Source organism: Poecilia formosa, unplaced genomic scaffold (genome assembly GCF_000485575.1).
Source record: "Poecilia formosa unplaced genomic scaffold, Poecilia_formosa-5.1.2 Scaffold483, whole genome shotgun sequence".
In the NCBI taxonomy this organism is placed as follows: Eukaryota; Metazoa; Chordata; class Actinopteri; order Cyprinodontiformes; family Poeciliidae; genus Poecilia; species Poecilia formosa.
The window spans coordinates 201,138-212,516 of record NW_006800422.1 but is presented as its reverse complement, the minus strand read 5'-3'; the positions used below and the strand labels follow the sequence as shown (position 1 = coordinate 212,516).

At 38.8% G+C, this 11,379-nt stretch overlaps 1 protein-coding gene across 2 annotated transcripts; it reads left to right on the top strand.

The window, feature by feature from the left end:
* Positions 1–883: 883 nt before the first annotated feature.
* LOC103156483 (arfaptin-1) lies at positions 884–9,591 on the top strand. 2 transcript variants are annotated; one of them, XM_016664403.1, is made up of 7 exons: positions 884–1,017; positions 1,922–2,023; positions 3,817–3,929; positions 4,421–4,642; positions 5,873–6,030; positions 6,189–6,363; positions 7,790–9,591. In XM_016664403.1, the coding sequence occupies exons 1-7, from the start codon at positions 936–938 to the stop codon at positions 7,943–7,945; spliced, it is 1,008 nt and encodes a 335-aa protein (XP_016519889.1). In that variant the 5' UTR covers positions 884–935; the 3' UTR covers positions 7,946–9,591. The 2 variants fall into 2 exon arrangements, with proteins under 2 accessions (XP_016519889.1, XP_007578610.1); XM_007578548.2 differs by lacking the exon at positions 1,922–2,023 and having other exon boundaries at positions 885–1,017.
* Positions 9,592–11,379: the final 1,788 nt, after the last annotated feature.

Genomic DNA, 11,379 nt, shown 5'->3' with positions numbered 1-11,379 from the left:
CCTACAGACACCAGTGGCTCATTGTAAAGCTCATAATGGCCAGGAGTGTGGAGCCTTTTCACTGGAAATTGTCTGAGTTTACTTAAATCCAGGTGCTCTTTCTCCCCACACACAGACACACTCGCACACCATGCTTCCACAAACCCACCACACCCACAGTTACACATTTGACAGGATCTGGATAATCCTTACGAAAGCTTCGACAATGTTGATGGTAGCGTCAGCGACATGTTTTATCTAGAAGTGGATTGTGAGTCCAGACATGGCCTGTTGGAACGCCGCTCCGTCTGGAGCAAATGGTTTTCCAGGGAACAAAAGGAGATAAATGACTGGGACTGGAAACATACTAGTCTTACGTTCAAATGAGTAAAGGTACACTGTCTTTGTGTACCCAGGATTTTAATGGAACTTTGTTATATTGGGGTCATTCTAAACTTTCATTCATAAAACTTTGAAAGAAAAGCAAATGATGTCCATTTTATTTTGCAGCCTGCCTTGTACAGCGACCTCCACCTTTACTGGCACTCTGGTAAATATGTGCAGGGACCACTCACACTACTTTTTTTTATTGCAGAAGCATAACCATAAAATGAAAAATGTAGAAAAATCAAACCTGTAATTTGAATACATTTATGCGGCAGGACAAAAACCACATTTAGAACAACATTTTATCAACAAAAAGTCAAACTAAAGCAGTCTTCTCATGCCACACTTCAAAATGGGAAAGACCAGAGGACAGATTACTCCTGCTGCTTCCAACTAAACAAAATGGAGGAAATGGAGGAAATAAGTACGTCCATAATTTATATAAAAGTTAAATTCTTTGAAATATTTTTCATTAGTTTTTCTTTCCTGAGNAGTAAGGTGAGCTTCCACTTCCACTGTGAACACAAGTCTCATTTCCACAGGATTCCCACTCTGCTCCTCCAGGGAGCATGAAGGTCTCGGACTCTTCTGTCTCTGCCAGCAGCTTTGTCTCACCACCAGAGGGCATCATCGAATCAGGACCACACAAAGGTAAACAATTACGCCCACCCCCTGTTTTCTCCCTCTTTTTGTCTTTCTGTTCCGTGACTGTTAAGTTTTTGAAGCAGGAGTCTTCTAGTCAGACTTTTATGCAGCAGCTCTTTGTGTTTACAATCTGTAAGCCAATTTCAATAAGCAATTAGTCATGATAAAATAAAATGAACTTAATCATTTCCATTCTGATGATATTTTTTTGAAGGGCAATTTTTTTTAGAGACTTCACAATCCATTTTATTTCTGGTTTCAGTAGTGTGTTTATGTTCTTTTTATTTATTGTTTTTGATGTTTTTTGTTTAGGCTGTCGTCTAGTTCCAGTGTCAGGCGTTCTTTACAAAATTAGATTTTATTAATCTTTGAGAGAGCGAATTTCTATTTTTATGTCATTATCACTTTATTACTTGAAAGTGCTCTCAAGCAACAATATTATCATGTATCGCAGTCATTACTGTGACAATTTATCGTCCCACAAAATTTATGATCATAATAGGCCTAACAATCTGCACGTGTCCCAGTTCTCCACCTTTGTTTTAATCCTTACTGAAAGACAAATTTGAATGTGAGAAAGAGGGCGCTGATTTGAATTGAATGAGTCTGCTCTGATCTCCTGGTTTAACCCTCGTGTCCTTTTCATCATCAGGTGCTTGTTAGAAATTCTAATAAAAGCCTCCCTGCAGAGCAGAGAGCTGTGGCAGCCTGCTCACCTCAGTGTTCCCATGGTTATTTTCCACGTTGTTCTCCTCAGTAGTTCAGGAAGCCCTTTTGTATATTTTGCACTTTTGTCTGCAGTGTAAACTCTACTGTAAAGAGGGGTCAACACTGATGGGGATAGTCCTGTTTATAATTTAATGGCAGGAAGTAAATCTACTGCTGAATCATAACTGTGAATGTTTCCCAGAGTCGGCAAGCCTGCCCTCTTCTCCTGTGAGTCCTGTAGCTTCCAGCTCGGCTGTCGCCAGCCGCCTGGCGCGCTCCTTCAGCGATAGTCAGGCGGATTCAGGTACCTGAAGCTACAATGTTTCAACTAGACGATAATAAATCACAACTCAACGTATTTTAATCTTCTGCTTGTTTCTGCAGGCTGCGTTTCATTCTTGACAAAACTCTTTCCCTTTTTCGCTTGTGGGCTCTCTAAATATTTCCTCTACATCAGCACGTCTAACTGAAATAGTCTTAAGTTTCTTTTCGGTGATTTAGATGCGAATCTTTCTGAAACAAATTTTAGAACCTTAAGTTTTATCTGGGAGAAATTCCTTTTACATTTCCAACTTGTTGGCGGTTCCTGCTCGCAGTATTTTATCCTTGCAGAAGGTGGCACAGAGTAGTGTAAATGGAGCCTTACTCACATAATGGAGGAAGAGTTGATCAGACAAAGATCCAGTCGTTTCATGGGAATGTTGGCAAATGTCTCGATAGTTTAGATCAGGATTTTCAAGCTCCAGTTCTTGAGGGCCTCCCTGGTCCAACACCTGGATCAAATGACTGAAGCTCTGCTCACAAAGCAGGTCTTCATGCTCAATTCCAATTCTCAGTTAATCAATTGAGGCATTTATAGATTGATTTTTCCAAGTTCATCTGTATCGGAGCCAACTGTATCATCACAAGATCACAATGGCGTTGATCGCAAATGATGTCAAACTGCCAAATTTAGAACATCGCACCGCCGCCATTTTAGTTCCAGACAAACAAGAGCAGTAAGCTGTGTTTTGGGGGGGAAGTCTGAGCAACTGCTTTAGTTTGATTGGTTGATTTAGGTTATTAATATGTAATGCCCACCAATAGCTGCTTGCCAAACGCAAATAAACTCAAATAAACTTTCATCTGACAGCCAGCTGATGTAGTGACAGGGTGAGGTGCTCACCATGGCGACCCATGGGTTTTTTTAGAATTATAAAAATGAACTCAAAGAATTGATGAATTGATATTTTTACCTACATCGACTGCCCAGCAGGAACGTGGTGAGTTGGCCCAGATGACTTGGTGCTAGTGAGTGCCAGCTACCACACTGTTCATAGACGGAATGTAAAACCTGCCTTCTTTCCGCTCACTTTGAGTCCTCTGCATTTCAGCCACAGTTTAACTGTGATGGTTCTGTGTGGAGCTTCTGGACGTCCTCATCGTCAAACATCACACACACTTCAGCTCTCGCCATTCTGTTTGTGTTTTGCCTGTTCAAACCTCTGGGCAACAGTTGCATCTTCGCTGCATGACTTTCAGAATATATTTCATTATATTGTCAGTCATAGTAAGCCCACATTTGTTTGCCGCTCCTGATTATTTCGGCTCACTTCACTGTTACCAACATTCTGAGTGAAAAACATCGACTAAAAATCCAGACCATAAGCGTCAAAATGTGCTTGTAGGGCTCCTGTCTGTATATTTAACTGGTCTGCTTTAACAGAGGGAAATGCTCATAATCATCTACACAGTGACCTGGTTCACTAAAAATCTGTACATCAATCTACTTACTATAAATAAATATATACATCTGCTGTTTTATTGAATTTTCTCTTGATTGTTTTTCTGCATTCTGGGTTCTCTTTACATTTGCTCTTTAGTTTCTTAATGTCTATAAAACATCTCTAATCCTCTCTTCAGCTCTGAAAAGGCTCATGATTTTAATTAGATTATTCTTAAGTTCTTAAACATTGTTTTTCTGAGCTTTGTCCTTAGTACTGACAATCAGAATAATCTGTTTTAAGAAGCATAGACGTTGGCTTCTGTCTAGAGTTTTTCTTTCTCCTTTTAATATTAATATTTCAGTCACTAAGTGAATGTCGTTTAACTGTCCAGGCACAATGCAAACTCCGCCGGGCAGCGGAGCGGTGGTCCTGTCAGACGACCTGAAGAACCCCGCCATGGAAAAACTTGACCTGGTCAGAAAGTGGAGCATCAACACGTATAAAGTAAATTTCTCTGCACTTCTCTTCTTATTCTGTCCATTTCCTCCTCTTCTTCTCTCCTTATCCCTCCTGTTTATCTTCTGTCACTTGGTTACAGTAGCAGTGTTTCCATTAACTATGAAACTGCAAATAAATTTGATAGAAACATGGCAGTTAAAAAAAAAAAAACTCACATTTTTTGCTAAAGTTTTGCACTTGGATGAGGTGGTTTTTCAGCTGTGTCAAAATAGATGTATTTCACAAATGTGTAATGGAAACACTTCAGCATCAGAGGAGTCACATGATTAACAGCTGGATGTTACTACTGGCAAAAACGAAGAAGACAACAGGAAGTAGTTGGAGGATGATGATTTTTTATTTTTATTTTTTGGACAATGTAGAGCTGGCTCCATCAGAGCTCTCACAGCATCACAGTTCATAAAAAGTGTGTCATTCCAAGCCTAGGCTCCTCCCAGTGTGAGTGTTTGTGATCATTTGTCTGCTGTCCTCTGCAGTGCACCCGGCAGATCCTGTCAGAGAAGCTGGGCCGCGGCTCCAAGACTGTGGACCTGGAGCTGGAGGCGCAGATTGAGCTGCTCCGCGAAAACAGGAGAAAGTACCAGAATGTGATCAAGCTGGCTCAGGCACTGGCCAATCAGCTGTCCCAAATAATGCAAACTCAGAAGCAGCTGGGCGATGCCTTCGCCGACCTCAGCCTCAAGTCACCTGAGCTCCATGTGAGTCAATGTGTGAGTGAGCGGTTCACCTGGCTGGATTCATCTACAGGAGGCTCTGAGGAGCTCAACAAACTGGAGGAAGCCGCGTTCATGATTAGTCAACAAATTCTTCTTTCAATCAGTACATCTAAATAACTGATTTATATGTTTGCTCAGCCATATTGGCCATTTACTGCATAACAAAAATGTAAACAAAGATGTGTTAAAATTAATAATGGCCTCAAGCTGAGGTCTTAAACTTAGGGCTGCCATGGTGCTGCAGGGTGTCATGAGGTTTCTGAGTAGACCGTTTGAATATATATATATGTTTTGTAATTCAGAATTGATTTAAATACACAATATGAATCAAAAAAATATTTAAAAAATGATAAAAGGATGCGCAAAGTAACGTATTACAGTCAGAAATTCAACCATTCAGCTCAGTGAGCAATAAACTCACTGAGTTATGTTAACAATATCTTTATTGTTAACGTAACAATAAACTGTTATGTTAACAGTTCTGCATTTTCTGGATGTCAGTTTGTTCATGGCAGTGGATTTAGCAGGCAGACATTTTGTATTCAAACTTTTATGTTTAATATAAAAACAATTACATGTCCACATTTCTAAAGACTATTTTTTTTTCAAAGACGTTACATGAATGATCAGGAGTTCCTGAAAAACTAGAAAACACTTTACACCAATAACAGATCAAAAACCTGTAATAACTTTGTTGTTGAGCTCACTTGTCTATTTATTCAATAATTTAGCATCAAAAATGGTTTTTGGATTGAATATTTTTGACTTATTGCGATCCATTAATTACAAACCCTTTAAGTTGATTACAAAATGTTGATGGAGTCCCACCATTAGCAGTTACATTTTGTTTAGAAAAGGATTAATAATTAACCATTACTCAATGCTTTGTAAAAGTATTCACACCCCTTGACCAATAGGACTTTATTTTTCTGTTTTTATTGGGTTTTTTTAATGATGGACTCAAAACAGTCCATAAAGATGAAGCCTTCACTCTTCCTTAAGCCAACAATTGAAGGAATTGTTTAGTAAAGATTTCACTGACAAATCAGACGTCTTTTGTGCATTTGAGCTGGACTTTTTTTTATTATTATTATTTTGAGAGAGAAGGAAACCCATCAACAAATAACTTGACAGTTTTTGTGTTAAGGTATTACATGTTTTAACGTGTTCGTTTGCTTGAACAGTTTTGCCATTATCCATCTGGTTTTTCAGGAGGAGTTTGGTTACAACGCCGACACGCAGAGGCTTCTGTCCAAAAATGGAGAGACTTTGCTGGCCGCCATCAACTTCTTCATCTCTAGCGTGGACACACTTGTAGACAAAACAATCGAAGACACCATGATTAATATCAAACAGTATGAGACTGCCAGGTAATTCCCGTGTGAGAGCGATTTGGTTCCTCCTCCAGTTCTGTTCTAGTGTTTCAAGGAATCTGTTCAGAACACATTCTGAGCCGATTGTTCCTACATAAAATGTAAACACATGCTTTAATCGATCTGATGTAAGTTCTTTATTTAAACATGCGCAGGGTCGAGTACGATGCATATCGTACAGATTTGGAGGAGCTGAACCTCGGGCCACGTGATGGAAACACCATGCCGAAGATCGAGCAATCCCAGCAGCAATTCCAGATCCACCGCGAGAAGTTTGAAAGGATGCGGAACGATGTCTCTGTGAAGCTCAAGTTCCTGGAGGAGAACAAGGTTAGCTTCTGGCTCTTCTGCTGTGGTGACCTACAGAGGCACACGTTTGTTGGCGCTCATTTTGGATATGTGTAGAAATCCTGGATTTTTTTTTATTGCCGTACTATAATCTCTCACTGAAAAATCAAACCTTTTAAGATGAGTGAATTAGTTCAGTGGCAAAAGCAATCCCTCATTCAACATAATTAACAAAATGGCTCAATCTGGTGTGTGTGCATCTTTTTTTTTCTTTTTTTTTTCAACCTCCCCTTCTTCCATTTCCCAGGAGAACAACATTTTACATTATTTTTAAAAAAATATTTCTATCGTGAGTTGACCCATATGATTTTAGGAATGCACCAATAAATTTGCCAGCTTATAAATCTGCTCTGATTTCATTAATTTTGAGAAATCAGCAGTTGGCTGATGCTTTCATGTAAAACCAATTTTTAACCAACAACCTTATCTTCCTCCACAAAAGTCTGAATATCAGTGACTGTCCTCTATTTGTTCTACAATGAGAGAGAGAGATGAGGAGCAAGAGGCGATTTTTAAATGGGTTTATTTCGTAAAACGGCACAGAACAGCACTTTCTTTCACATCAGACAAGTCACATGATCATCAACCGGATGTTGCCACTGGTGCAAACCACAAAGACGAAGTGCAGGACGGTTTTTAATGACTTATCGCATGAACAGACTTATTCACATGAGATTGTGTTTCTTGTTTAATGAAAACACTGCAATTGCAAAATAGTTTTTTCAACAATTAGTGGAATATTGATAACATTTTGCACGCATTTGTCATGGAAACGCAACCATAAAACTGCAGTCGCTTCACCCCTATATTTTATGTATCGTTTATCTGTTGAAAGACCAGATGAAATGTTAATTGAGTTAACTAGTAGAGTGCAATTTAACAGTGTCTCTAAGGAAACAAACAGCTTCATAGTCCGTCACCATAGTGGCCATGCTTCTCCACCATTTATCCTTTTTTTAGTCTTGCCCTAATCTCATCTGACAACACCACACAGCAAGATATATTTTAGAGACTTTTTTTTGTCTTTCTACCGTCCATCTTACTGGAAACCTAAAATAAGTATCTCTGTGGTGTTTGTATCTCAGAGAAACCAGACATCCTGAGTTATTGAGATCTGGGAAACTCATCAACTCAAAAACCAAATTTAAATGATTATCCAGTTTTGCTAAGTGATTACTAGGAGTATGATAATTGTGCCGCCAAATATATTTCTTCAAAACAAGCATTTCCAATCATGAGAATGAATATTCTTGAATCAAGAGTTTCACTTTTCTACACATTGTCAGTGTGAGATTATGTAGCTGCAATAAAATCAGCTTCCACCCAAGAGGACCAACAAATCTGCCCAGATCTCAGTGTACGGATCAGTGTACTGAAGTCCTTTCTTTGCTGTTTGTCCCTCCATCAGGTGAAGGTGTTGCATAACCAGCTCATCCTCTTCCACAATGCTATAGCTGCATACTACGCTGGGAACCAGCAGCAGCTGGAGCAGACTCTCAAGCAGTTCCACATCAAGTTGAAAATGCCTGGTGGGGAAAGTCCCTCCTGGCTGGAAGAGCACTAAACACTCCCGGCTGGCTCAGCTTCACCAAACCTTCCCTTGGAAACTACAGAAACCTTCCTCCTCCTGTAATTTGCTGCTTTTCCAGCTTCTGAAATGAAATCTTCTAACAAAAGGAACAAACTCCTGAACTCCTTTTGTCTATTCTTCCTAAATCATTTCTGTCGTTCTTTCAAATCATAAGAGACGCACTTTTTCTACTGTTTGACAGATCTTGTTGAATGGGAGTTCCAGCAGTAAACACTTTATGAAACTCTAAACGGCCTTTTGTACTCCAGAATATGAATGTTCGTATTCCAGCACAGCACACATGTTGGCGTTCCAGCGGCAGCTACTGGACAAGGACTGCCATTAAATCTCACAGCAAACTTGATTCTTTTCTTTCTTTTTTTTTTTTTGTTTGTTTTTTGTATTAGCTGACTGAAATGAACGCTTTACTACAGTTAAAAAAAAAAAGCTTTTTGTTGTCGGGACAAATTCCTTCTTGAATTCTGTAAATTGGTTTTTATTTTCACTATCAAGCTGTGACTGAAGTGATAGTGAGACACTTTGTGGAGGGCGCTTTATTTGTAATGTGGTTAACATTTAGCTGAGACGGTGTGTGTGGTTTGTCCTCTGCTGCTGTGTGTAAGGCCTCAAATGTCCCAAATCAATACCTCCAGCATTGATTAATTTGAAAAACCAAAGTTTACAAAATCAAGTTTTGGTTTTCCACAGGACTTCTCGTTAGGTAGACCTGGATCAGCCTCTTCTATTGGATTGCTAGCTAACGTTGAGCTGCTTTAAACTCTCAGCTCCTGACTGCTAACTCATGTTGAACAAAGCAAATTAAATGAGATGTGCATCTTTTTTTTTTTTTTTTCCTTTATCTCTCGCAAAACCAAAGCGTTTCCAAAAAAAAGCTCTAATCATTGAGTCAACGTCACGCTCTGCTTTTAGTTCGTCTATCTTCAGGACATAAAACCGAATGGATGAGAGATTCTCTTAGATTCCAGAAAATGAAGGACCAGCCTTATGTCACTTTAATGTGCCTTGAATCACTTCTTCTCCTGCTCTATAAACACTCCTGCTTCTGGTTTTCAGACCAAGGACCAAACAGTCACAGCACACAGAGATGGAAACATCCAACACAGTAACTCCAGTGACTTTATGAATTAGTTTTTAAGACGTGTTGCACAATTATGCATTTAGGACTACAAAATAAATTTTTCAGGCCTGTGTGAACCAAAATCCAATTAACTTGATACATTTTCACCTGTAAAGACCAGCATTTGCGGCTGCTACCAGTTTGTCATTGGGGCTATTTAAAGTGTATTTTTCACAAAAAAAAAAAAACAAAACAAAAAAACATTCGTCTTCATGTCGTGTATTTTTCCTATGGCCCACTATAATGGTTTAAAGGGTATGAATCTAGATTCTGTTATTTTCTTGAAAGAAATATATATATTTGTAATCTATATTTTAATGTTAGATTGACCAATGCAGCCTGTTGGTTTATTTTTCTTGAAGGTCTCCAGAATAACATTCTAGTACCGGTGTATAGGGGATAATCACGTTTTGTAATAATGTTACGTTAACAAATGCTGAGATGAAAAGATTCAGAATGTTGTGCAACCTCTTTGGGGAAAATAAAACTTTCTCTTTCTGTATCTGTGTTCAGAGTTTGACTTTTCATTAGGGCTTACAGCAGCAAACTGAAATGTAAACAGTGGCAAAAGATGAATTGTGTAATTCAGAGGTTTTCGGTCGACATGATATGGAGTGCTACTGTACCTTACGGAGCTGTCTGCCTCTTCAATTGTGTGCATATTTTAAAGGTGAGAGGAAAACAAGTGGTTAACATTTTCACAAATATAAATCTGAGAAGTGTGGCATACTTTTTTTTTCCCCAGAGGCCCTCTGTGTCAATATAGGCTCACCTTTCTAACTTTCAAGTGGACTTTTATTTACTAATTGGCATAATCGAGTAAAGGCCACTTGATGGTCCATGCCATACTTTTTAATTTTTACCATGATCTTTTTTTTAAACCACATTCTTTGTTTACCTCCCAGTTCTGCACTGCTTTGTTTGTGGATCATAAACTCCCAGTGAAGTATGTGGTAATGACATAATTTGAAAAAAAAAAAAAAAAGACTTCAAGGCGTAGGAATATCTTTGTGTTAGAAAAGAAACAGACAATATCCCTGACTGCTACAGACATGCTCTATGAGAATTTACAATGGCAATTTTTCAAGTAACCTGTCCCTTCCTGTATTTTGTTAACTGTCTTCCTACAGACACCAGTGGCTCATTGTAAAGCTCATAATGGCCAGGAGTGTGGAGCCTTTTCACTGGAAATTGTCTGAGTTTACTTAAATCCAGGTGCTCTTTCTCCCCACACACAGACACACTCGCACACCATGCTTCCACAAACCCACCACACCCACAGTTACACATTTGACAGGATCTGGATAATCCTTACGAAAGCTTCAACAATGTTGATGGTAGCATCAGCGACATGTTTTATCTAGAAGTGGATTGTGAGTCCAGACATGGCCTGTTGGAACGCCGCTCCGTCTGGAGCAAATGGTTTTCCAGGGAACAAAAGGAGATAAATGACTGGGACTGGAAACATACTAGTCTTACGTTCAAATGAGTAAAGGTAAACTGTCTTTGTGTACCCAGGATTTTAATGGAACTTTGTTATATTGGGGTCATTCTAAACTTTCATTCATAAAACTTTGAAAGAAAAGCAAATGATGTCCATTTTATTTTGCAGCCTGCCTTGTACAGCGACCTCCACCTTTACTGGCACTCTGGTAAATATGTGCAGGGACCACTCACACTACTTTTTTTTATTGCAGAAGCATAACCATAAAATGAAAAATGTAGAAAAATCAAACCTGTAATTTGAATACATTTATGCGGCAGGACAAAAACCACATTTAGAACAACATTTTATCAACAAAAAGTTAAACTAAAGCAGTCTTCTCATGCCACACTTCAAAATGGGAAAGACTAGAGGACAGATTACTCCTGCTGCTTCCAACTAAACAAAATGGAGGAAATGGAGGAAATAAGTACGTCCATAATTTATATAAAAGTTAAATTCTTTGAAATATTTTTCATTAGTTTTTCTTTCCTGAGGCGAGTTTTACATTTATGCTTGACTGAAGAAAATGACTTTATATGAACTGAATTTGTTTTTCTGAGGGAGACAGAAAATCAAATTCAGGTCATGCAGTTCTACAGTTTTGGGATGAAATAAAATTCAGTGCATTGCACATACAATAGTCTCCCTGATCTTCATGTATAAAGGTAATAGAAAACAAGGAAAATTGGTATAAATTCGATTTTTTTTTTTTAATTCGGTGTCTGTGTGTCTTTCTAATGCTATCTGCCCATCTGGCCCATATCAGAAACTGGGAGATGACCAGCGGTAGGGGCATTTGTGTCG

Excerpts from the sequence above, each read along its gene's own strand:
- LOC103156483 (XM_016664403.1), top strand. The coding sequence starts at position 936 with ATGAAGGTCTCGGACTCTTCTGTCTCTGCCAGCAGCTTTGTCTCACCA. Across the intron at positions 3,930-4,420 it reads GGAGCATCAACACGTATAAA|TGCACCCGGCAGATCCTGTC; the intron begins GTAAATTTCTCT and ends TGTCCTCTGCAG. Across the intron at positions 6,031-6,188 it reads AAACAGTATGAGACTGCCAG|GGTCGAGTACGATGCATATC; the intron begins GTAATTCCCGTG and ends AAACATGCGCAG.